At 35.0% G+C, this 25,010-nt stretch overlaps 2 protein-coding genes across 15 annotated transcripts; one reads left to right on the top strand and one right to left on the bottom strand.

The window, feature by feature from the left end:
• Positions 1–12,865: 12,865 nt before the first annotated feature.
• LOC132051144 (transcription factor FER-LIKE IRON DEFICIENCY-INDUCED TRANSCRIPTION FACTOR-like) lies at positions 12,866–14,921 on the top strand. Its single transcript, XM_059442415.1, has 4 exons — positions 12,866–13,418; positions 13,826–14,023; positions 14,113–14,286; positions 14,708–14,921. Exons 1-4 carry the CDS (start codon positions 12,912–12,914, stop codon positions 14,810–14,812), a joined length of 984 nt encoding a protein of 327 aa, XP_059298398.1. The 5' UTR covers positions 12,866–12,911; the 3' UTR covers positions 14,813–14,921.
• A 1,146-nt stretch (positions 14,922–16,067) lies between these two features.
• Positions 16,068–22,072, bottom strand: LOC132050316 (uncharacterized). Of its 14 annotated transcripts, XM_059441516.1 has the most exons (6): positions 21,627–22,072; positions 19,798–19,909; positions 18,954–19,053; positions 18,789–18,869; positions 18,623–18,686; positions 16,068–16,319 (listed from the first exon to the last, which is right to left on the bottom strand). In XM_059441516.1, exons 2-6 carry the CDS (start codon positions 19,894–19,896, stop codon positions 16,307–16,309), a joined length of 357 nt encoding a protein of 118 aa, XP_059297499.1. In that variant the 5' UTR covers positions 19,897–19,909; positions 21,627–22,072; the 3' UTR covers positions 16,068–16,306. The 14 variants fall into 14 exon arrangements, 1 of the variants encoding a protein (XP_059297499.1); XR_009413374.1 differs by lacking the exon at positions 18,954–19,053 and having other exon boundaries at positions 17,167–18,686; positions 21,627–22,061; XR_009413373.1 differs by lacking the exon at positions 18,954–19,053 and adding an exon at positions 21,206–21,294 and having other exon boundaries at positions 17,167–18,869; positions 21,627–22,059.
• Between the last annotated feature and the right edge of the window lie 2,938 nt (positions 22,073–25,010).

Raw genomic sequence — 25,010 nt, 5'->3', positions numbered from 1 at the left:
ACTATAAACCAAGTTGGACTTGCTTCTTCCCTGTCCTCTCTTTAAGGTGCCTTATAAAGGATCCTCTACTTGTCAAGTGGTTTTTGGTTTGCTTATGAGCACTTATGATCATACAAGCAAGATCACTAAAACAATCCCAACATAAATATTTAGATGACAGTGACTCGGATTATTGTTTAAGGCAACCCAATCCAAAGCTCTAATCATTAAGTAATTTTTGTTCTTTTATATCATACAGCATCTCAAAGCATACATACTCTCCTTTAGGACAAATTTATACATGATAAAGAAAGACATAATCAAATACAACTCATTTTAGCTTTACAGAAAACCTAAACATCACCATTAGTCTCCCTCTTGACCATGACTACTATTTATTTTAACTTTTAAACCACAACATCCAAAATAGTACAAGCAGTTTCACAAAGGGACCTGGACAGACTTGCACCAAAACTTTCCCATTATTTCTCTTCTTCTTTTACCTCTTTAATTCTCAAGTTTTAGGTGATTAATCTTGGGAAAGACAACATCTCTACATATAGCACGTACACACTTTATGTTAACACACGCCAACCTTTGAAGTTCTTTCTTAATGTCATTTTGAGAATCTGGCATCTCATCATTGAGTTAAACCAAGTATAACTACTGTCAACAATTAACAAACCTATTTTACTAGTTGGTTAACCATTTTAGACAAAGCAAAGATCATCTTAAGGCTGTCTTAGATCCACTTTTCATTAACAGTGTCAAAAGACCTTTCAGACTACCCAAATGCACTCTCATTCAAACAATATCACTCAGAGATCAATTCAAACAGGTCAGAACAGTCACTATCTAAGCCAAACTATCATAATCAGAAGCAATCAAACAAGTATGGGATTGATAAACCTTTAACATAACTCAAGCCAAATAAAAAAACATCATTACTTAAGCAATAAACATTAAACTAAGCATATTATTAATACTAAACTATATTTAACTACTCATGTAACAATCAACTATATCAAACTATCATTTACATAGGTAGGAACTTGAATAAAAAGCAATAAAATAGTAAATTATTACCTTTTTTGAGTGCATCCGGAGCAAGAATGGACTGGAGCCTTCTTTATGCTTCCAAAATATAACTCAGCCACACAAACAAAGAAAAATCAAATATTTAAACTAAGAACTCAACTTCTTATAGTTAAGTGAAAAAAATAAAAAAAAAATTGAGCTGATAACCCTAATCTCGGGTGTAAGAGCTCAAATTTGGGTTTTTTTTTCTCGTGTCTTCTCCTTTCTAAATGTGAGGATAACATATGTCCAAAACTTAATTCTATCGATGTGGTACCAGTAACAATTTCTGGAAAAATACACTTGGATTTCAAAATGAACGACTCGGATTAACCCAAAATTGAAACGAACAACTCGATTTCCAACCCTATTCCCTCGATCCAATCGGTTCTCAAGGAACCAATCGGATTCGAGGGTTCAAACGAGAAAGTATAGGATCAATTAATGCTTATCAAGCCAATTCAACGGGAAAAAAGAGGAAAAATAGGAGAAAGGGGTGGGATCATACCTTTAGGTCATGTTTGGGGTGAGGTTTGGTGATATAGAGGTGTTGCAAGGATGGAGCTATAACTGCTTTACTCTTTTCGACCTCTCAAGACCTGCACCAACCTGTTTCCTCTGCGAATTTGCCATTTCTGGCAACATTCTAGCAGAGGAGAGAGAGAGAGAGAGGGGTCATGACGGCGCTAGGATTCACGAACCCTAGCTGAAAATTCACGGTTGTCCCTTTAGGGTTCGTTTGTTTTGGGGATGAGGGAGTATATATATTATTGCATGACTGGGTTGGGTCAATTCCCTTTGGGCTGGACCCGGCCAGATTCTTAAAATAAAGGAATGGGCCTATACCCTCTTTATGTATATCGTATGACTATACACGTGTGTGTGTATCTATATATATATATATATATATATATATATATATATATATATATATATATATATATATATATATATATATATATAGAGATACATACACACACACACATCTATACGTAGTATTTTTGGAAAATTTTGAATACTATAATTATAAAATATAAACACCTTCATTTGCCTCAAATTGTTTTAATTAAAATCGAGATGAATTCCAACAAATAAATCCTAATTTAGACACTTGATTTAATCGAAAATAAATTGCACTTATCGTTTCACTTAATTGATTCAAATCCCTCAACTTTGATGGAGTAGAACACCAAATGATGACTAATTGTAAATGCTTAAAACAAATAACTTGTGATTAACAATTTTTTGAGAAAAATATATAAATACTCTTGTATTATCTTGAAAATACGCTAAAAATGTAAAAATGACATGCGGTTGTTCTTTTGCTGGTGTTTTGCCAAATGTAATGGAAAAATAACACCGGGATAATTTTGTAAAATTCTACTCTGTCTGTAATCCAGGGACTCTAAATAATTAAGTAAAATTATCGGAGGTCAAAAATTAGGTGTCAACAATAAGAACTAAATGATAAATCTTGATAGGCTCGGGTTCTTTGTCGGTATATAGCTGGCTCTTTAGAGACTCAAATGTTAACTCCGCTCACTCTTGACACCTCTTGTTGAATGTGATTGTGGTTAAGTTCCAGAGCTGGTTTGTTTATGTAGAAGTAGTTGTCGTCTTGTCTTTTTCAAATCCAACCAAGTATTGATTTCATAATTATATCTGAAAGTCAATCCTTGTTTGACTTGGATTTCCTTCTTTTCTTGTATGCGGGTCAGCTTCTCTTTTTCCTACCTCAATCCTAATTCCATGTGTTAAGTTTATGGTTTTCCATAACTTGAAGTCCAACCTTTTATTGAATAGGAATGAGTCAATATTCCAGTTCTCCTAGTTGGCATGAAATAGCTCTTCGACAGTCTCCAATGATCCTCTATAAGGACAAGTTTCTTTGAGTAGTTCCTCTCCTATTGTGATTGCTTTACTGAATTCTTGGTAGATCTGTTTGGACGTCTGGTTCTTCAATGCCTTCATTATATCTCCCTTGTACTTGATTGTCTCCTAGATACACTTTTGTCAAATCATAAAAACTTCATTTTAAGCTCAACTATTATTGAGTCAGCAACTACTCAACATTTATGATAAGTCCTTCTACCCCACCATTACTAGTAGATGTGTTGAAGGTACATTGTATGTTGAGTTTATAAGCATTAGGAGGTAGAGGCGTCCATTTGACCAGAATAGTAAAGCTATTGTCAATGTCCAGCAACTGACATATTATTAAATCGTATGTCAGAGCTTAACTACTCCTTTTGTGAAAATAGTTACGTTGTGGTTTAACTAAATATTTCAAAGGATTTTAGTAATAGAATTGTTAAGCTGCTCAATCTAGAAAGAATGGCGGATAATTGAAAGAAACCCTAGAGGGTTGAGAGAGAGAGAGAGAGAGAGAGAGAGAGAGAGAGAGAGAGAGAGAGAGAGAGAGAGAGAGAGAGAGAGAGAAACAAGTTGGTGCAAAAATGAGAAATGAACTCGTTGACTGCTCATTCAAAATATCTGTCTTTATACAAAAGAATCCAATGAATTAAAACTAGTACAAAACAAGTGTAAAAATACATTTGGGCCGGATCAAATTGACTAAGTGGGCTTGAGTACCTTCAGGTAATTGGGCCTTTAGTGCTATCGTTCACACCCCCTCCCTCAAGCTACAAGGTTTGTACACCCCTAGCTTGTATAAAATGCCATGATGGACTACACTTGGAAGAGTTTTAGTCATAATATCAGCCAACTGATCAATAGTGGAAACTATAATTCAAAGTAACCAATTGAGAGTGCAAACATTCATGAACATAGTGAGACAATCTATCTCGATGTACTTAGTAGCTCATGAAAAACAGGATGGTTGGCCATATGTATAGCGGCCTAGCTATCACAGAAAATAGGAACATGAGCAGTAATTGGCAACCCAAGATTACCCAGAAGCCGGAGAGGCCAAAAAATTTCAGCAACCACCTTTTGAAGGGCTCTATAGTCAATCTCAATAGTGACAATGAAATAGTGGGTTGTTTCTTGCTTTTCCAAGAGACAGGACCACCACCTAGTGAAATTAAATAGCCAGATACAGACTTGCGAGATATGGAGCATGCAGTCCGGTCAGAATCAGAGTATGCTTTGAGAGAAGTATTAGAAGAATTGAAAAGCAAAATACCCTGTGTTGGATTCTGTGAGAGATACTAAGAACATGTAATACAACTATCATATGTGGAACTTAATGCTATTGTAGAAATTGACTTAAATGTTGAACAATGAAGGTGATACCAGGCCTTGTATGTTGTAGAAAATTGAGCTTGCCAATCAATCTTCTATAGATACTAGGATCAGAAAGTGGTTCCCCCATGTCCAAAGTGAGCTTGGTAGAACAATCCAAAAAAGTGATTATTGGAGTGAAATGATGACAATTGAACTCTTTAAGTAAATCAGTGGTGTGTATATATATATATATATATATATATATATATTGACTCATGATATAGCCATGGGGAGTAGGAGAAAATTCCAGATCAAGAAAATAATGAACATTTCACAAATCCTTAATTTTGAATTGGGCAACCAAAAATTGTTTCAATGAATTAAGTTCAGCCAGATCATTCCTTCCAGCAGTATGTCATCAACATATACTGTCAATAATATTAAAGAACTAGAGGAATACTTGGTAAAAAGGGAATAATCATTCATACTAGAAGTATAGCCTCTACAAAACAGAAAACCACTGCCTGGAAGCCTGCCTAGGACCATATAGTGACTTTCTAAGTCTGCAAACCGGAATAGAAGCAAATGAAGAGGGAGAAACAGCAAGACCAAGGGGTACCTTTATATAAACCTCTTCATGGAGATCACCATGAAAAAGGAATTCTTCTCATCTAGTTGGAAAACTATCCAACCCTTTTTTATAGCAAGCGTGAGCAAACACCTGATAGTGGTAAGTTTGATGACTGGGGAGAAAGTCTCAGTGAAGTCAATACCCTCTCTTTGAGTATCTCCCCTAATCACAAGCCCAGCTTTGTATCTCTCAATGGAACAATCAGCCTTTTGTATGATTTTGTAAATCCATTTACATGGGATGACTTTCTTATAAAAAGGGAGAGGAACAATATCCAATGTGTGGTTTGCATCAAGAGCTTGAAATTCCTTTAGCATGTCCTCTCACCGAGAACATTGAGTATCAGCCTATTGGTAAAACTGAGGTTCATACATGTGAACATAACTAGAAAAGACCTTGGAGGAACCGAAAACAGTGGAGCAGATATATCAAATAAGTAGGAAGGTTGATGTTTGGCCCTTGCAGAAGTTCTAGGAGAAGGAACATGAGCAGTAGGAGGAAATTATGGAGGAAAAACTTTAAACCAGGAGGTGGCAATGGCAGTGGAGGAGCAGGATGGAGAGGAGGGAAAGAAGATATATGAGGAGAGTGTTGTATAGAATGTGAAGAAGCTGGGGGAGAAGATAGAACAATATGAGGAAAACAAAATACTAGAAGCAGAGTCCACAAAAGCAGGTACAACATAGGGAGGAAAAACAGAAGGAGAGGAGGAAGTGTAAGGGAATATGTGCTCATGAACATGACATCTCTAGAGTAAAATATGGAGTGGGCGTTGAGATTCAGAATTTTGTAACCCTTCTTATCACAAGGATAGCCTAAGAAAAGAGATTTAATTGCTCTAGATTGGAATTTGTCTTTGCTGGCCTTGGGAGAGGTGGCAAAGCAAAAACATCCAAAAGATCTAAGATGCTTATAAGTAGGTGGGAGTTGACGAAGTTTCTCAAAGGGAGAAAACTGATTTAAAACAACTGGAGCCATTCTATTGATGAGGTATGTTGAAGTAAGCATGCAATCACCCAATATTTGAGAGAAAGATATGACTAGAAAAGAAGGGCTCTAGAAACCTCAAGAAGATGTTTGTGTTTCCTTTCCACAACCTCATTTTATTGTGGGATATGTGGAATGGTAGTTTGGTGAAGTATACCTTGGCTTAAAAAAAAAAAAAAAGCAATAGCTTCAGCACTACTGCCAAGCTCAAAAGCATTGTCTGATCTAAATGTTTGGACTTTAGAGTGAAATGGGCAGTAACCATTGAAGTGCTTTGGCAAGAAAGAATATGGGTCCAGGTTACCGTTGTGTAATCATCCACTAATGTAAAAAAAAAAACACCGAAATCTATTATAAGTCCTAGTGTTATAGGGTCCCCATGTAACAACATGTACTAGTAGAAATGGTGTTGTAGAATGAATTGTGCTATCATGGAAGGTTAATATTTGTTGTTTAGCCATAGGGAAGACTGGACAAATAAAAGGTTGTTTGGAAGAACCTTTCTCTGAGAGAAAAATGACAAATTTCATTTTGTGGAAAGGCATATGTCAGAGCCTTTGATGCCAAAACATATTCATTTTATTCACAAGATAATTTTGATTACAAGTAGAATAGGAATTCACAGAAGCATTAATAGAATTGAAATGATTATATGCAACTAGAACATGATTAGAACTAATATCAGAGCTCTTATTACAAGAAGAATCTCAAAGGGAGCAGTAGAATTGAGAATATTACAAGCATTAGTAAGAATGAGATTATTACAAGCATTAGTAAGAAAAGTAGAATCATGGCATGTAGCTGAAAGTTGTGATGAACCGGTGGATGGGGAAGGAAAAAGGTCAGCATCTAGATGAAAGTAATAGACCTCCCAATAGCTTTACCAATTACCAGTGGCCTCTTCTAAGAAGGGCCTCGTAAATAGCAATGATGTTCAGTAAGCAAGGATATACAATTTAACTTAGAAATAAGTTGATGTAAAGAAATCAAATTGATTTGAAAGGAAGGAACTAAGAGAACATTCAGTAAGGTTATATCATTTCTAAGCTACAGAGACCCAGTTGATATAACCCTTACTTTATATCCATAACCCTTACTTTATATCCATTAGGGAGAGTGACAAGGAAAGGTTTAGGTAATAGTGAGATGTTTTGAAGTATATGTTTGTGAGGGGTCACATGGTTAGTGGCCATAGAATCTAGTATCCAAGGGTTAATCCTTAATTGAGAAGTTGCACACACATGAGGTCCTACAAAATTTACAAAGATAGGCAGTAAAAAAAATCTGTAAAATGAGCAAAACCTAAATCCTTTAAAGAAGCAGGGTCAGAACTATAACCAGGAGAGGACATTCGAGCTTGTTGGAACATAGTCTGAAGTTGTTGAATTTGCTCTGGAGTGAAACCATGAGCCAGAGTTGGAATAGTTATTTGGAAAGATGAAGGACCAGAAAGAGATGGAAGTACCTCAGTTTGGACACAAGAGGCTGATTTTCTGTACTTTGTGAACTTAAAACAAGAAGGAAAACCATGTAACCTATAACATTTGTCAATGGTATGATTTGTCTTTTTACAGTTTTTGCAATAAAGACCACCAGTAGGAACATCAGGTTCTGTACCCCTTCTTGGCTCAAAATGTACCTTCTGACTAAGTTTGTTAAGATTGTTATGAGGACCAGAACTTAGGAAAGCAGTAGAGTCACTTGAAAAACTTGGATTAGATGAAGGAATGTCTCTTTGACTCCTATCTTGTTATAAGAGAGAGTATGACTTATTTATGGAAAGAAGGGGCTTCATCATCAAGATGTCACTCTTGACAGTAGAGGAAGAATCATTCAAACCATTTAAAAGTTGTTGGTCCTCTATGAACTTGGGTAAAGCTCCACATGTGTAGACTAGCCCAACATATGAACAATTGAATTCATCCCATAAGCTTCTAAGATTGGTGAAGTAAGTGGCTATGTCAGAAGAACCCTGACTTGTGGAAGCAATTTCCCTTTGAATATGAATGTCTGTAGAACTATTAGAATTCCCAAATCTTTGATTAATATCCTCCCGTACTTCCTTCGCAATTTTCATACACATTACACTAATGGCAATTTCCCTAAACATAGAGTTGGTTATCTAAGCCTTCACCATGTCATTACATCTTTCATAATAGGGAAAGTATGTAGAATCAGCTGTGGGTTTGCTAGTTTACCATCAATAAGCTCTAGTTTGTTCTTAGCTGATACAGAGTCAACGTACTACTCCTCCAAGAAACAAACCACATCCAGTGAAGGGGAAAACCACCAGCTGGCTACCAGGGCTATCAAAAGGATTCACATAGAAAGTATATGAGGAATCAAGTAAGAAAGGACTACAACCTTCAGCACTAGGGTTAGTCGATGTCCTAGTCGCATTGCCATTGGTATTGTTTGGAACCAAACCCATGATTATACATATAACAGAGATTTTCGACTATATGAAAATAACATAACTCAGCAAAGCAGTGAAAGTTAGAATTTAGTAGTTGATATACAATGAATTACTAAGAATAGAGTAGATGATACCAGACTTCTTCTAACCTGAAGATGTAAAGGCCTTGTTCAACTGTGAAACCCTATAAACTGTCGAAATCCCAAAATCATTGAGAATTACTGCAAATCGAAGCCATCACAAACTCAGGAATACTCAAGAGAGAAGACCAGAGGAGAACCATCGTTCAATGGAACCAACATCAGAAAGATCAAAAACTTCGAACACTTTGAAAAATCCAAATGAAACTTTCGAGATATCTGCCGAGGTTACTATCGGATGAGAGCTAATGGCTAGGTGATTCTTATACTCTGCTCTGATACTACGTTAAGCTGCTCAATCGAGCAACAATGGTGGATAATTGAAAGAAACCCTAGCGTGTTGAGAAGAGAGAGAGAGAGAGAGAGAGAGAAGTCGGTGCAAAAATGAGAAATGAACTTATTGACTTATTCATTCAAAATATTTGTCTATGTACAGAAGAATCCAATGAATTAAAACTAGTATAAAACAAGTGTAAAAATACATTTGGGCCAGATCTAAATGACTAAGTGGCACAGTGCCTTCAAGTAATTGGGCCTTCAGTGTTATCCTTCACAAGAATTGATATATAAATATTAATGTTTTGCTTAACCTTCGTTGTTGAGTCCTAGCAAAGTATTTTAATCCAGTCTGTTATATTAGATGGTGGGTTAAACTAAAAAACTTGCCAACCTTGGGTCACCCTTGGACAATAAGAAAATAGATATTTACTATCTTCAGTGACAGTAGATAAAAAGTTGATTTTTAATCGAATTTACTGTACTAAACAATTTGTTTAGCAGCCTTTTATTAATATTAAAAACTATTCCTCAAAACGGAGAAGTACGAGCAAAGGGGGCTAGACTTTACCTTACCAATCCTAATAAAGTAACGAAGCCTCTACTGATAAACAGTCGTGCAAAAAATAAAAGTTAGAGAGAACTAAATATTCTGTAATCGTCACAGAGTTTAAATTACACTCTATCAGTCATATTACAAACAAGGATGCTTAAGTAATGGAAAAATATAAAATCACGAATGCATTTGAGTTATCAACCTTGCTACAAAAAAATGAGTAATTTTCGGAGGTTGAAAGTTGCAATTTTAGCCTTCGCTAGTTGCTAGAGGAGGCTAAAACCTCCACAAATTACTCATTTTTTTGTAGCGCTTAAACTTCCTCTTACAAACATATGAACTAAAACGGAATATTAGCCCAATAAAAAAAGGGCAACCAGGTGCACTAAGCTCATGCTATGCACGGGGTTCGGGGAAGCGCCGGATCACAAGAGTCTATTGTACTCAGCCTTACTCTGCATTTCTGCAAGTGGCTGTATCCACGGCTCAAACCTGTGATCTCGTGATCACATGGCTGCAACTTTAATAGTTACGCCAAAGCTCCCCTTCTATTAGCCCATCTAAAGTAACTTGCTTTATCATTCGTACTGAAGAGTAAAAACTCAACTGGCTTTTGACACAGGTGCGAAGCAAGTCTATGCGAGACTGGTAGAGCTCATCTTTTCTAAAGCGGCCGATTACTAGGTAAATCGCCCACTATATATAGCACCTATCGGACGGGGGTAAAGAGGGGTAAGCAAAGAGATACAACATGTGGGAAGAAGTCTAGTGCTAGTTCTTACTAACACTTCTTTTTTATTCAGAAAATCTATACTATAGAATTTGCTAATTGGTTGTTCTGGACCAAAAGAAGGAAATTCGGGGCCTAAAGAGGGAAATTGGGAGCCTAAAGAGAGAAATTGGGAGCCTAAAGAAGGAAAAAGTTTAAAGAAGCTGATTGAGGGTATCCCCCTACAGCAGGAGCTGCCCCTCGGAAAACTCCATTGCTTTGACCATCCTCAACGACCTCTTACTCAAGTCATCGAGTGACATATAAAACACTAGAACTTAATTTAGCGGCTCTTTCCAAAAGGCGTGAATGCAAATAAAAACATCCCCTGGATAAGCTTCACTTCTGGTCAGCTTTCTTTCGTTCAGGCTTTCTTTCTTGTGATTGAAATTTCTTCGATTACGCCCTTTCCGATTCCAATTTCAAGGTAAAGACCAGACCGCCCAAGAGAGGAAGGAAGTGGGAGAGAAGAGGTTATTTCGGTAAACCGATGCATGAGCTGAGGCTCCCATGTCCCGCCGACCCTCCGAAAAAGTAAGGGCTCATAGGGAGTCAAAAGCAAGCAGAGTAAAGGGCGGGTAAAACTTTACCCCTTTGAGATATCCAAGAAGTTTCGACTTTCAATCTCTTGAAAGATTTTAGTCTTATTTCATACGCTGCAACAAGGGATTATTAAAAGAATGATATATTATTGATCTTTGTCTTTTTCTCCAAACCTAAATATCCAAATCATCTTTTTGACTGGCCATGACGCCTAGCAATGTTAGGAGTAACAATATTAGTATGTATTATATTTGTCAAACTACTCCGGAAAACTAGGACATCAGCTAAAGCTGTGGAAGGAATTTTATATGCACAAATCAATGATCGAATCTTGGGTTGATGCACGTGTGCTTGCTGTCCTACGAGCTGTGAGGCACACGTTGACCATGCGCCGCTACTGAGGATCTAATGTAATCTAATCCAACAAGGCAATGATGATAATCTCTAACACATCTAGATCTCTTAGTTTGGAAGTTCTGTGAGGAAAATTTAGAGTCTAAATTGGAATATCCACAAGAAAAAAAATTACTTTCTCGGTTTCTCCACAGCACACTTTTCTTTTAGTCGATCCCAACAAAAATATGACTTTTCTACTATTAGAAACAACATAGCCTCTTAGTAATATTTAATTTAAAATCAAGTTGCTTTTACTTTGTATACTTTTGATTATTCTATTATGTCGGTAGTCTTGTAACCTCTGTTAAAAAATTTCATTAGCTCATCAACTTATTATCTTTCAAGTTATTTGGCATTTGTACTAAGGTTAACAACAAATACGCTTCCAATGCAAAGCCAAGTTCTTTTTTCCCCCCAAATTTCTTCTATTGTTTTATAACAGATAACAATTTAAAAGATAAATAATCAAACTACAGATATGTTAAAACTTGCATATCAAAATAGTGGATAAAGTTTAAACTCAAAATCTAAAAACATCGTCCGGAACATTAAAAGCATAAAACATGTCGTATATGATTAGCAATTAAGTAAACTATTTTGAGACCTAAAGACATCGTATCAATTTGAGAAAAAGTTTTGTAATCCCTGATCCCATTCTTACAATTAATATGTTAAATTTTAATGCCAAACAAAAACTTAGTGATCAAAAGTAGTCTATGTATTGTTTAACTTCTTGTTGAAGTTGCAAAGAGAGGCAGTAAGAACATTAAATCATATACAACCACAATAGATGGACTCAAACTAATATTCATCAACCAAATTTTTACGTGAATACTGTATAAGACTGCACTTTATATTAACATAAATCCTAGCCTTGAGATACAATCTTATCACTAAATCATACAATTAATCAACACTCATTCTCATCTTAATTTTTAACTTAGCCATGATAGTTCAGTATGGCTGATGCTAACATTGAGTATAGATATTTTTTTACACCATCCTTTCTTTCATCACCATTGATATAATGCCAAACAAACAATATATTTACGTAGATCAACTACATTTGTAGTTGTAAATTATATTACTGGTGATGAAAGAGAGGATGGTGTAAAAAAATATCTATACTCAATGTTAGCATCAGCCATACTGAATTATCATGGCTAAGTTACAAATTAAGATGAGAATGAGTGTTAATTAATTGTTTGATTTAGTAATAAGAATGTATCTCAAGGCATGTTTCATGTATTTATAGGATTTATGTTTATATAAAGTGCAGTCTTATACTGTATTTACGTAAAAATTTGGTCGATGAATATTAGTTTGAGTCCATCTATTGTGGTTGTATATGATTTAATGTTCTTACTACCCTCTCTTTGCAAATTCAACAAGAAGTTAAACATTACATAGACTACTTTCAATCACTAAGTTTTTGTTTATACTTTATATGCCAAGTCGATTTCAGTTCGTGATGTGTAAAGTTTATACTTGCGTGGATGGAGTTGCAAAGTGAGAGTAGTGGGTATATTAAATAATGTCTTAGTCCTAATTATAATATATTGAGGCACAAATAAAATATCGACAAGAATCTTTACTTAAATAAGTAAAATTAGATCATGACGTCCTCTCCTTCATCATCAATGCTAAACCCAAAATAGTAGTCTGAACCTGGTGCAGGTTTATTTGATACCTAAATATAATAATTCTAAAGAGAATTAAACTAAGAAGAAGAAGTACATTACATTAAAACACCATCTCCATCATTTGTCAACTACCCTTATAAGTGTTTAAATATTAGTTCTAACAACTGCAAGATACTATATTCGATTCCCTTCTAATTAATAAAATAATTCTTTGCACCATCTATAAATCCCCCGTAGACCTCTCACCATCAACTCATCTTACTGAATGAGTAAAAAAGAGGGAACAATATTACAAAAAAGAAGAAAAAAAAAATGGAGAGTGTTAATATCGCATCAATAATGCCAATGGAAAATAATGTTAATGATATCGGGCTCATTAATTTCTTGGACGAGGCTAATTTTGAGCAATTCATTGATCTCATTAGGGGTGAAAATGCTGACCCTATTGTAAAGTTTTGCCCAACTTATGCTTGTGAACACATTACAAGTTGTTTTGAGGCCACATCGATGGATTTCTATAATTGGAATGCTACAAGCATGCCTGATCCTATTTCACTGTATACTTCCCTTCCTGGAGAAGTTAAGTTCCACCAAGATGAGGACGAGGATGAGGATGAGGAAGAGGAAGGGGAAGACAATGATTGTGGTGAATCTTCAGCCACAACGACTACCACGGCCACAAGGGTGACACCGGGAACGCCAACGAAGAAATGCACGAGGACTGACCGGTCGAGAACTTTGATTTCCGAGCGGAAAAGGAGAGGAAGAATGAAGGAGAAGCTTTATGCTTTGCGATCATTGGTTCCTAATATCACAAAGGTATGTTTCTTTTTATTAGTCAATCTCAAAAATAATGATATCTTTCTATATTTAGTAACAATTTAACTTTAAACTTAAAATTTTACCCTTAATGAGATGATTTATAGCCACAGAAATTTATATGACTTATTATAGACCACAAGTTTTCAAAAGTCTTTCTCCTTTTATCAAACTTGCGCTCAGTCAAATTATTTCACATGAATTGGGACGGAGGGAGTAACTTAATTGGAACTCTATAGGGTTAAAAAACTTAACTATATGCACTAATTACAATATGAAAAATTGATAATGTAAAAAAAAAAATATACATTGTAATTGGTGCATGAATCTTTTTTCCATGATGAGGCTTGTGACACTTTGTTGTTGGGTTAAACACTAGTTCTGACTGAAATGTTTGTTATGGGCAGATGGATAAAGCCTCTATAATTGGAGATGCAATACTATACGTACAAGGGTTGCAAACGAAAGCCAAGAAACTAAAAGTAGAAATAGCAAATTTTGAGACATCACTCAACGGAATGAACAATAATCAAGGTGGACAATTTCAAAATGCCAAGAAAATGAATTTCACGAGCTATTATCCAGCAATCAAGAAAATAACAAAGGTTCGTTTTAATTTTACTAAAACCAAATACTTCCTAACTCTTTGAAAAAAAAAAGAAGAAGGTATAATTAACATGACAACCTGTTGCAGATGGATGTTTCTCAAGTAGAAGAAAAAGGATTTTACGTGAGATTAGTTTGCAAAAAAGGGCGACAAATTGCAGCTTCTCTTTTCAAAGCTCTTGAGTCTCTCACTGGATTCAATGTTCAAAATTCCAACTTGGCTACTTCTACCGATGATTATATTTTGACGTTCAGTCTTAATGTAAGTTTTAATATAGTTAATCCCCTACAAACTTATTAACCCTCAATCTCAATTCATGTTGGACCTTTTGGATTTCAAAAGTCCATCTTTTAAATATTTTAAATTATTAATTGTTATGACTTATATTACTCTTTACGTTTAGTTTTAAGATGTAAATTTTATTTGAAAAACACTTAAATATTCCATGTCAAATTTACTGTCAAAATTAAAAAGTTTAACTCTCGAAATTCGAAAGGTGCCATATAAATTCGGACAAAGAGAGTATTAGTTAAATAACAATTCCTTTTCACATATCTCGGTTATTGGAAATATATATATATATATATATATATATATATATATATATATATATATATATATATATATATATATATATGTATGGTAATCTTTGTGTCTTTTTGTTGTGTGAATGGATAAACAGGTTAGAGAATGTGAGGTGGACATAAACTTTGGCAATTTGAAGCTATGGATAGCTAGTGCTTTTCTTAATCAAGGTTTTGACTTCGAGACATCTCCATTGACCTAATGTCACGTTATTGTAACTTTTCCAAGAATGAGAAATGTCATTAAGCATCGATGGTCGTTTGTAACTTTTGATTAATTAAATGGGATATGACTAACCTAATCATTTCTAACTTTATCTCTATTAGTATCTCTATTATCTGGATTCTTGGAACTTCCATGAGTCTTTGCATATTGCAACCTGAATTATATATTCATTAGTTCAACTTTTAGGCAACAGTGTAATATTGGACGTCAACGATCAAGACGTACATATTGGAGCATTGCAGTGAGATTTTTTTCATGAATAAGATTAACAAATAGGATAAAGTTTATGTTTCGCCTTCAATAGTAAAATATGCCACGATAGAGAGGTGGATCCATGAGATAGCCATTAAGGGGGTTCGATTTATTCCAGTTTATGCAATGATCTATAAGTCAAACAGATTAAAGTTTATTGCCCTTATTCTAAGCAAGCTTACATCACAAATTTTATATTATGTTTGTTTTTTTACCAACTCACACTAATACAGAAAAAGATCATTCTTAATGGTAATCGATATCTATATCTACGACAGATCACAACACCCGACATTAAACACTTGATATGGGGAAATTTGTGTTGAAATGTTGAAAATTAAAAACCACCATAAATTTTACATTATAGATCACCGATTTAACAATAATACACGCACCAACGACAATCACTCTAGCTTGTCATGGTTAAACATGATAACCTCTTTAAAAACAAAATCAATTTTCCTCAAAAAGAGCATCTTTTTGTATTTTTGTCACGATCCAATTCCCCATTTAAACCGTGATGGCACCCAATTGCGTCAAATCAGACGAACCAAGACATTTCTGCAAGAAAATAGGCTTTTAGCGAAGGGAAATCCAGTCATTAAAAGTCCAATTCCAGTCGCTAGAGGTCAATAACGACCGGAACAAATCCGGTCGTCGCCGGTCATTAAAAGCTCCGTCGTTAAAAGTTAACGACCGGTTTTTAAATCCAGTCGTTAAAGATTCTTTAGCGACGACATATATTCCGGTCGTTATATATCCTTTATAGCAACAGGATTGTCCCTTCGTTAATCAACTATCCGGCTGTTAAAAGTATTTAATGACGACAACTAATTGGTCATCGCAAGTGCATTTAGTGACCATATTTCCCTTCGCTAATGTGAAATTTTAATAAACATATATAATTTCAAAAATTTATATACCAAATAGTAATGCTTAATTATTTCATATGGTTTCACACCCACAAACACATCCTAAAATAAACCAAATAATCAATATTCATTAAAACATCAATGTTATTCGTCAATACAAAGAACTAAAGTATCACATTACCAAAAAATATACACATCCAAATTGCATGACATCATTTTTCATTACTCCTAAAATAGAAAAAAGTAGCATGTGTGCATAAGACATCATCTTTAAACCACCACTAACAAAATAAAAACTTTTTGTACTTCAATTTTGCTCTGCACTTTCTTCAAGGATAGGATCGACTTCAAATTCTTAATCTGATAAAAGAAGAAATTTATGTCAGTTTAGCAACAACAAATAAACCATCAAAATGAAGAAAGAGGAGACCTCAATTTGTGCTCAATCATCACACAGAGATGTGAAACATGAAGTATCTAATAAAGCAAATGAACACTAACTTATATATACCAGATAATCCAGCAAACTTAGATGATTTCCCAACATAAAGATAGAGAAATGTGTCCACTTTTTTCTTGTATTGTTGAATGTCAATAACCAAAAAATAAACACAGAGAATAAAGAACTCTAGTGAATTAAATGAATAACATTATCGCTTTAAAGGATAGGAGAGAGCTTGGGAAGCTTTTGTAATTATAGTGCCCAATATGTTTTGACATTTTTTTTGTAATTAACTTATCAAACTGCTTTTCTTCAGTTGTCCTTAAATATTCATCTGAGCAAAAATAAAACGGCGTCTTTCACAAAATCTCGAATGTGTTACGGATGGCAAAGGAATAAGAAACAGATTGTTGTAGGTACTCTATAATGTGAATAGCACACAGAATATTATTGAGCCAAGTAGATTGTTATTAGTTAGGCAAATAATTCAATTGGAGCACCAAAAATACGACTCTTATACCTCAAATGTCTCTGTTAAACTCCTTAAATTCAGTTCTAATGTACAGTAATCTAAACACGACTCCTTGGAAAAAATGGAAAGTAACTATGCTCAAACTTGGGCACTTGAGTTTTCTAAGTTCTACTGCAGAGATGCAGTGACTGCTTAGATTCGAACTTTTAATATGCAGTGACTGCTTAGATTCGAACTTTTAATATGCAGTGACTGCTTAGATTCGAACTTTTAAAACATATACAAAAAACTACCTCATTCTTGTAAAGAGGAGAAGTCAGTCAATCATCTCTCCCTTAAATATAAGAACACCAAAAAAAAAAAAAAAAAAAAAAAAAAAAAAAGGCATAACTAGTTTTTTACCCTCAATTTCTGGCTTGAACTACAGAAGTACCTCTAAGTAGGGCTCTAAGAGCAATGAGTGATTTTTCATACATCAACATTGAGATGAACAAGTTATCACGATCAAAATTCGTTAACGACCATGTTTGTTGCAGCAGGAGCGTTTGAGTGCATGCATTATATTGGTTAGTTGCAAATAAATGAAGCAAAGAGAAACTAAATTAAAGTCTACAATAGAGCTATTGCCTACTGGAAAAATAGAGAGCAAATAGAAAAATAGAGAGCAAATAGAAAAACAAAAAACACATTAGATAAATCAATTAAATTAATAAAGAGAAAAAAGAATGACAAAAAAATAAATAAAACAATAGCTGAAGTCCGAAGAAGCAGATGAACACAACAGTATAAGAGAAGAATAGAAAGAAAAAAGTATCTGCAGTAGCAGCAATAGCTAACAGAAAAGGAGAAACGAAAAAAATTAAAGCTGCAGCAGTAGCAGTGATATCAGATCAGAGAAAAGAAGAAGAGAAAGAAGCAGCGATAACAGAGGAGGCAGAGAGCATCAAAGAAGATAAATCAGTCGTGACTTGCAAACCCCAGACCAAGGCAAAGAGCAGTTAACTAGATAAAAAAGTTGCATCTTTTTCTCTTTAAAGTCGATTTTTTTTTTTTTTTGTGAAAATAAATGAAGTGCATGTTTCAGTCGCTTCTGCCTCTTGAACAGAAGCAGTCGCTTCATGCTACCCTTTGTCACCCTCAGCCTTCTGGGGCGGCCCCACTCGCTTCCCCTAGCTTCCATGCTATTTAAGCGATAAAGTGAGTTCTCTAAATAACAATGAGAGCCACTCAGCCGTTAGCTCTGATTACTTGCTTATTTTCATTTTGCACAGTACAATTCAAAATTAAAAACATCACAACATCATTTTGTCACTTTTGTTTGGCAGATAATATTGAAATAGGAGGGCAACACTATAAAGAAATGAACCATATGGTTTCTTTTGAGAGAGCCTTATTTAAATAGGCTAAGTGGATTGACACCAAAAAATTAATCCTGCAAAATCTATGGTATTATTTCTAGGAAACGAAGAGGATCTTGATTCTTGAAACTCATAGCAAGGACTTGATAACTATTCTAGTTCTATGTGTGACTAATAGAGTTGTGGTAGATTTTATGAAACTGAGATTTGTGTCTTGCAGGGACTGTTTACAACCAACAGCAAAACCAATAAGTTAAAACCAAAAAGAGTTCAAAATAATGGAGTGTTCATAAATACATCGAGCGTAAATATTATGGCACGCAAAAGAACACATACAAGTTAGTTGACATGCATCAAGCTTGAAAAATAAATCAAGAAAGTAATGCTTAACTTATAGTTGTAGCTTCCCACATATATTCCAACTACTCTTCCTCGATATCCGCCCAAGAGTGTACCTGCAATGGGCACATATTACAATCATGAACTAACACCTAATTATCTCGTAAATGAGCGGTGATGCTTCCCAACAAGTCGATGCTGGTAAAAAATAACTCAACTTCTCTCCAGCTTTGAGTCCTGCAACATTTTTACACCTCTTCTTTCCTCACTTTTTTTTGCCTTTTCATATTCACATGGACCTGCAAATTTCAGTTTATAATGTCAAACATAAAAATCGCTCGCGTCCACTAACAAAAAAAATACAACTTAAGAAAATAAAATACTTATTTCACTTCTCTGAGTGTCTTGCATCACTTCAGCTTCTTGAGCGAGGGGAACATCATCTTCCATTGGATCAAAACCAGGGGGCACAAGGCTATTATTCTGTACTAGCTCATTCGACAAAAAGCTACTGCTTTATTATTTTACTTTTGCCAATTGGAGTTATCTATCAACACTTAGAGCCCGTTTGATGGACTTATGACTTTTGACTTATAAGCCAAATCCATAAGTTAGGAATTCTAGCTTATGGCTTTGGCTAAATTTGGTCATTTTAGCTTAAAAACAAGTGCTTAAAAGCACTTTTTTATTTTACCCAAACACTACAAATATATATTTTGGCTTAAAAGCACCTAAAATAAGCCAATCCAAACAGGCTCTTAATCTAATGGAGCCCAAAGCTCTTATGCTTTGTCCTCGTCCCCTTGCTAAGGCACCAGCTGGTATGTATGCATGCTTAATAGTCTTTGAAGTTGATGGTTTCAGGCTTATGAAATTTTGATGGATTCATGTCAACCTAATACAAAAAGAAGTCGAATATGTTTAAGCTAACCCAAGAACCATACAATGACTATTAAAGAGACTTGGTGAAGTTTAGCAAGTTCAAGAACTATACAATGACTATTACAGAGAATATACAGGAACACAAACACACTATACAGAGAAACAATCTAACACTAAGTAAATTCCATCTGTACAAATAGTCAGAAGCACAATCAGACTCATAGATACACATTCAGAATAAAGCATCATATTCTTATTATTTAACTCCTCAAACTCATCATCCTTTTTTTGCACGTCAAAATAATCACGAGGTTGAACCTTTCGTACAACATGCTAGCCTTTTACCTTTATATGATCAGTGCTTTTGAAAGCGCGAATCAGAAAACAGAGACAAGGACCCGCTTCGCTTAAAGTGTGATGCAAGAAGCAAAGCGCTCGCTTCATTGAAGACAAAAAACTGAAACAGAGAAGAAGAAATAGAATACATTTAAAACAGAGAGAAGAAAAATACATATTAAGTATAAAATGGTAAATAAGTGCGTGGCATAGCTTTAAGTTAAGGAACAAAAACTAAATGTAATCTCTAGCTGTTTGGATTACTTCTAGAAACTTGCTTCTAGTCCATGTATGAGAGGAAACAACGAAACCAAAAATAAGCCAATGCCAGAGTATCATCTAAGTACGATTACTGCAGTCGTTTTTAGTAAGAAATTGAAGAAACATAGCTTAAGAATACAGTGAACATGCCAAAATATCATTTCCATGTTCCGACTAATGAAAAAAATAGATTCTTGTTCAGTAATGCAGTAAGACTAAATGTAGTCTATAAGGTCACGATGGAGGACGCAGTGGGTCATTAATTTTATAGTTATATATCACGATTTTATCTACTCTTCAATTCTTCCTAGCTATCATGATTACTCTTACGAATCTCTGAGGCCAAAACTATAAAGTAGAAAGATTTATTTCTTTCGCGCCAGATAAAAGAGCAAAAAGGGGAATTAATAAAAAGACAACTCTATTTTTGAGAATCTAGATGCTTATATTTTGGAACGACGCAATAAACTATTTTTCTGAATAGCAGCAAGGAGAAATTTAACAGTAAATTTGATTTTAGAGATGTTTTTCAGACAAAATGATCAATAAACTGTGCATTCTTTTATTGCTGATAGAACTCACTTGAGGTTGTCTCCTTAAAAAAATGTGACGGAAGCTCAGCTCGTGCCTAAAAGTGCACCATTTTATTAAAGAATATGGACTCTTAGCACTCCACTGAATATGTACCAACAATGCAGGGTCACACCGAAAATTTAAGTCATTCACTTCTATGGTAGACAAAGCAAGTCCAGAAGTCCAAAAATCTTAAAATGTCTCATTCCTATGCTACAAATAATTTGCTTGATTGCTTTTCTTGTTGGGTATGTAAATAGCTCATAGAGCAAAAACAAAATGCACATTTTATAGTTAACCCCAATATTACATAGAATAAAGCTATCTATTTAACTTTAACTTGCACATAAACAAAACAAAGATAAAGAAATAATCACATTAGGTGGAAGAAAGAACCTAAAAGATGTCACCTTTTCCATAAGAACTGAACAACAATTCTCTAAAAGAGATTGTGCAAAATTAAATAAAGCATAACAAACCATCACATGATTTGTTCCAACAAGCTATAAACTGAAAATATAATAATTCAGTGAAAAGCTAAAACTCCGTCATCAAGCAAATATCTAAAACTCAATAGATATACCTTTATATGATAGCACCCAACAAAAAGCAAATCACAGTTAAGCTTCCACCATCAGAATCACTGTTTTTGTGCTTTATTCCTCTAGGGTTCTAAATTTTTGAAAAACTAATTAGAGAAAGACTTAAATTTTAAACTCATCATAAAGGAACACAGAAGTTAGTCCACGAAGAAGGAGAAAAAAAGAGAATAACACAAATCGAAAGCAGTGGATATGGAATTGCACATTGAAATCGACCATGCCACAAATTCTTTCTAAGCACAAATTAAAAATACCCTAAATTAGGATAATTGAAATCGATAAGATTCTTGAACACCAACACCACCAAAGCAGCACCAACATCCATATATCTACAAGTGTGATCATAATCCTATTAATTTGAACCAAAATTAACATATAAAAAGGTAAAGTTTCGAATCATACCTTGAGAAGGAGCTCTAAGATGAACAATTGATGCCGACAGAGGTGACGAACAATTTTTCTTCTCCCATAAACGTACTGTAACAATTTTGCTTCTCCTAGAACTTACTTTTGATAGCAGTTGCTGGTGGACCATGTTGGAGTTATTTTATTCTTCGGGAACCGTGCGTGTGTTTTCATCGATGCATAATGTTTTATTTTTGAGAGAGAGGGGGGCTGGGTTGGGGGAAAAGGAAAAAGAGGGAAAAAGTAGCGCCTATTTTTTATTGATTATAGTTTCAACGACCGGTTATTATGTGTTTTAAAGACGGAATATTATCCCCTTGTTAATGTTAAGCTAAAAATTGGCTTTAATGACCGGAAAAAAAGTTTGTCGCTATAAATATATTTATAACGACCGGATTCATGTCCCTTCGTTAAGAAGTGATCGTTAAAAGTCATATTTCTTGTAGTATATTCACTTCAATAGACGAATCAAAAACCCATTAGAAACACAAGTAAATAACATAAATAACACCAAAATCTGATAAATAGTGCAGCGAATTAATCATAATATATCACAAGAACCGGTGATGCTAGTCATGAACAACAAGAAATGAAAAATACAAATGTATTTCGGAAATACAATGTCCAACTGGAAGAAAGCTACAAATACAGGGAATGGACAAGACTGTAGCCACTACAGGACAAGGCAAGCAGTTCAAAGATTAAATCTCAGATTTAGATTTTAATCTCACTCATAGACACCACTGGTACTAGGATTCATACCTGCACACACAGTGTAGAAGCTTAGTATGATACTATCACCCCCAACAGAGTAGTGGCGAACTTTACATAGTGTTCATTTCCTTCAAATTGTACAAGATATCAAGAGAGAAAGAGACATACACATTTCATAGAGTAAATATATAGCATCATTAAGCTACTAATACAGATAAAACATCAAGGATATGCATGCTCAACTCAAATAACTAATCACAAAGCAATTATCAATCAAGAAGTACAACAAATATTCAATCTTTATCAATTTCTGGCATTCCATCTTGTGCCCAACCTACATTATCACCCCACTGTCTCACTAGAACAACTCTATCACATAATCATAAAAAATACGATGCAGTATAGCCAACTTAAATCAAAATAGCTCACAACAATACCAGCGTGAACACCACAAGGGAGGTACCAAGTCGGTGACTCATGAGGGACATATCATATCTACACGCTCACAACATGATCATATCAAAGATCCCATCGACTCAATAGTCCTCAAATCACATATCACAACTGGACTCTCAAATATCTCATATCTTTGTATCAATTCGCGCTCACGAGGTCCATCACCGTGTCAAATCGGATACACACGGTACTCGCATATCCATATCTCAGTTTCACAATAATATCATATCAATAATAAGAAGCATAAACCAAATAACATAATGCATATCATATATAAGTCAAAATATGAACTTTCACATATGTAGAGATAGATGATGTTTTTCTAGCATGCAAAAAGAATATATAAATCATCAAGAAGGCATGATTAATATGCTCAAATCATCACAAATATATATAGGAAGTAAAACTTATACTAGAATTTCACTTAAGCCCATCTAATTATTCGGGATGCTCGTCACTCTATATATGTGCGTGTGTAATAACCCATACTTTCGGGGTAAGATTAGAAGTGCTCATCGTGCTAAGTAGGTTTTGTCATGAACTAGTTTTATTCATATGCTAGTCATACTTCAAGGTTGGAAGTAAAGTGTATTGTGATTAAGAAGTCGACAAGGGTTAGTCGAAAGTGAAGATTCAAAGTCCATTAGAAAATGGGTCAGTTTCCTTAGAGCTTTAATCCGGTATACTTAGAGTGGGAGGGGGATCCACCTATCAAATTAAAGGTCTATGAGTCTAGTTTCTAATGCCGCAAACCTTACGTTGATACAAAGTCGGAGTAAGAAGATGTGCGCGATTTACCACAGGACTGCGTGGCTGCCGAAAGGTAGAATTTGGATACTGCACCAACTAGTTTTACCTATGTGCTTTACCTATGTGTGTCACCTATGTGTTTCACCTATATGCTTCACCTATGTGTTTAACTTATGTGCTTCAACTACTAGCTTGTGAAAGGTGGAGGCCATATAAGCTATATTGAATAGTTTCTTATCATTTTCACTCTCTCCCCTCAAAGATCAGCCCAAGGCCGACCCTATCTGTCACACAACAACCTAGGTGAGATGGATGGGCACTTAATGCCTTACGTACGTGAGCGATCCATTCCGTAAAACTAGTAAACTTACAACATTTGTAACACCTGCAATCAGAAAATCCCAATATATATGTATGTATATATATATATATATATATATATATATATATATATATATCAACACACGGGCCTACAAGGCCTCAACCATCACAAACATCTGTCTAGCATACGGTGAATGACCAAGGGTACACATATATCTACAAAAGCCTCTAAGAACCTCTAACAAACATAACATAGTCGAGACAGGGCCCTGACCTGCTCATAAAACCTTGTACATCACAAAATCCAATAACCTTTAAACTCGGCTGCACTCCGGATGAAATGGAGTCTTGCTAATCAACTACTGGAACTTAGAGTATTTACTCCAAGAGTCTGCCAAACTGACTACCGGAACCTGCAACATGAAATGCAGCGTCCCCGGCAAAAATGACGTCAGTTCAAAATAATGTACCACGTATACAAGGCAACAAAATAATCATAAAAGAGTACTGTAATCAAATGAAAGAAATGCTAATGTGATGATAGGATAAAACATGTGTCAAGATCACCTGGAAATCGAAGATCACATCATGTAACAAGTCTGTAACGTCATATATCCTAGTCTTACCAATCAAGACACGTAGTATTTCTCTGTAGCTTTGCCTCCCTAGACTTTCTGTAACAACACCGCATAGCTCATAAAAAGTCTAACCTATCATACACAAGTACGTGAACATATAAACTATAATGCTAACTACTCCTATGCATGTTCTAGCTACATGACTTGTAAGCCTGTACTTTCTCGGCTAGCGCACCCGTATTATTATTTCTTATCCGACCATTAAGCCGTACTTCCAGACTTGCGTATCCGTCATCTACCGAGCTATCATGCCCGTATACCGCATGTAGCACTTTTGTACTTGCCAGGTCTCCAGACCTATCCGTTATGCGCATCTATCGTAATATCAATATACGTCCACGAAAAGGGGGGGGGGGGGGTTATATCACTGCTACAAAGGTCGTCAAAGCACATTACAAGAATTATCTATCCATCAAGTAGGAATCTCATCTCATCCTCGCTACCTATATTAGCAACAAATAGCTCACATAGGGTTTCTATCGTCCTTGTGTTATAATTCCCA

The sequence above is a fragment of the Lycium ferocissimum genome, chromosome 3 (genome assembly GCF_029784015.1).
Source record: "Lycium ferocissimum isolate CSIRO_LF1 chromosome 3, AGI_CSIRO_Lferr_CH_V1, whole genome shotgun sequence".
In the NCBI taxonomy this organism is placed as follows: Eukaryota; Viridiplantae; Streptophyta; class Magnoliopsida; order Solanales; family Solanaceae; genus Lycium; species Lycium ferocissimum.
This window is presented reverse-complemented; position numbering and strand designations above follow the sequence as displayed.

Bases quoted from the DNA above. Each gene is read 5' to 3' on its own strand.
- LOC132050316 (XM_059441516.1), bottom strand. From the start codon at position 19,896: ATGAAGCGAGCGCTTTGCTTCTTGCATCACACTTTAAGCGAAGCGGGT. The intron at 18,870-18,953 runs GTATTTTATTTT...TGAAATTTGCAG, and splicing joins CACTCAGAGAAGTGAAATAA to GTCCATGTGAATATGAAAAG. The intron at 18,687-18,788 runs GTTGAGTTATTT...TGCCCATTGCAG, and splicing joins GGACTCAAAGCTGGAGAGAA to GTACACTCTTGGGCGGATAT.
- LOC132051144 (XM_059442415.1), top strand. From the start codon at position 12,912: ATGGAGAGTGTTAATATCGCATCAATAATGCCAATGGAAAATAATGTT. The intron at 13,419-13,825 runs GTATGTTTCTTT...TGTTATGGGCAG, and splicing joins TGGTTCCTAATATCACAAAG to ATGGATAAAGCCTCTATAAT. The intron at 14,287-14,707 runs GTAAGTTTTAAT...ATGGATAAACAG, and splicing joins TTTTGACGTTCAGTCTTAAT to GTTAGAGAATGTGAGGTGGA.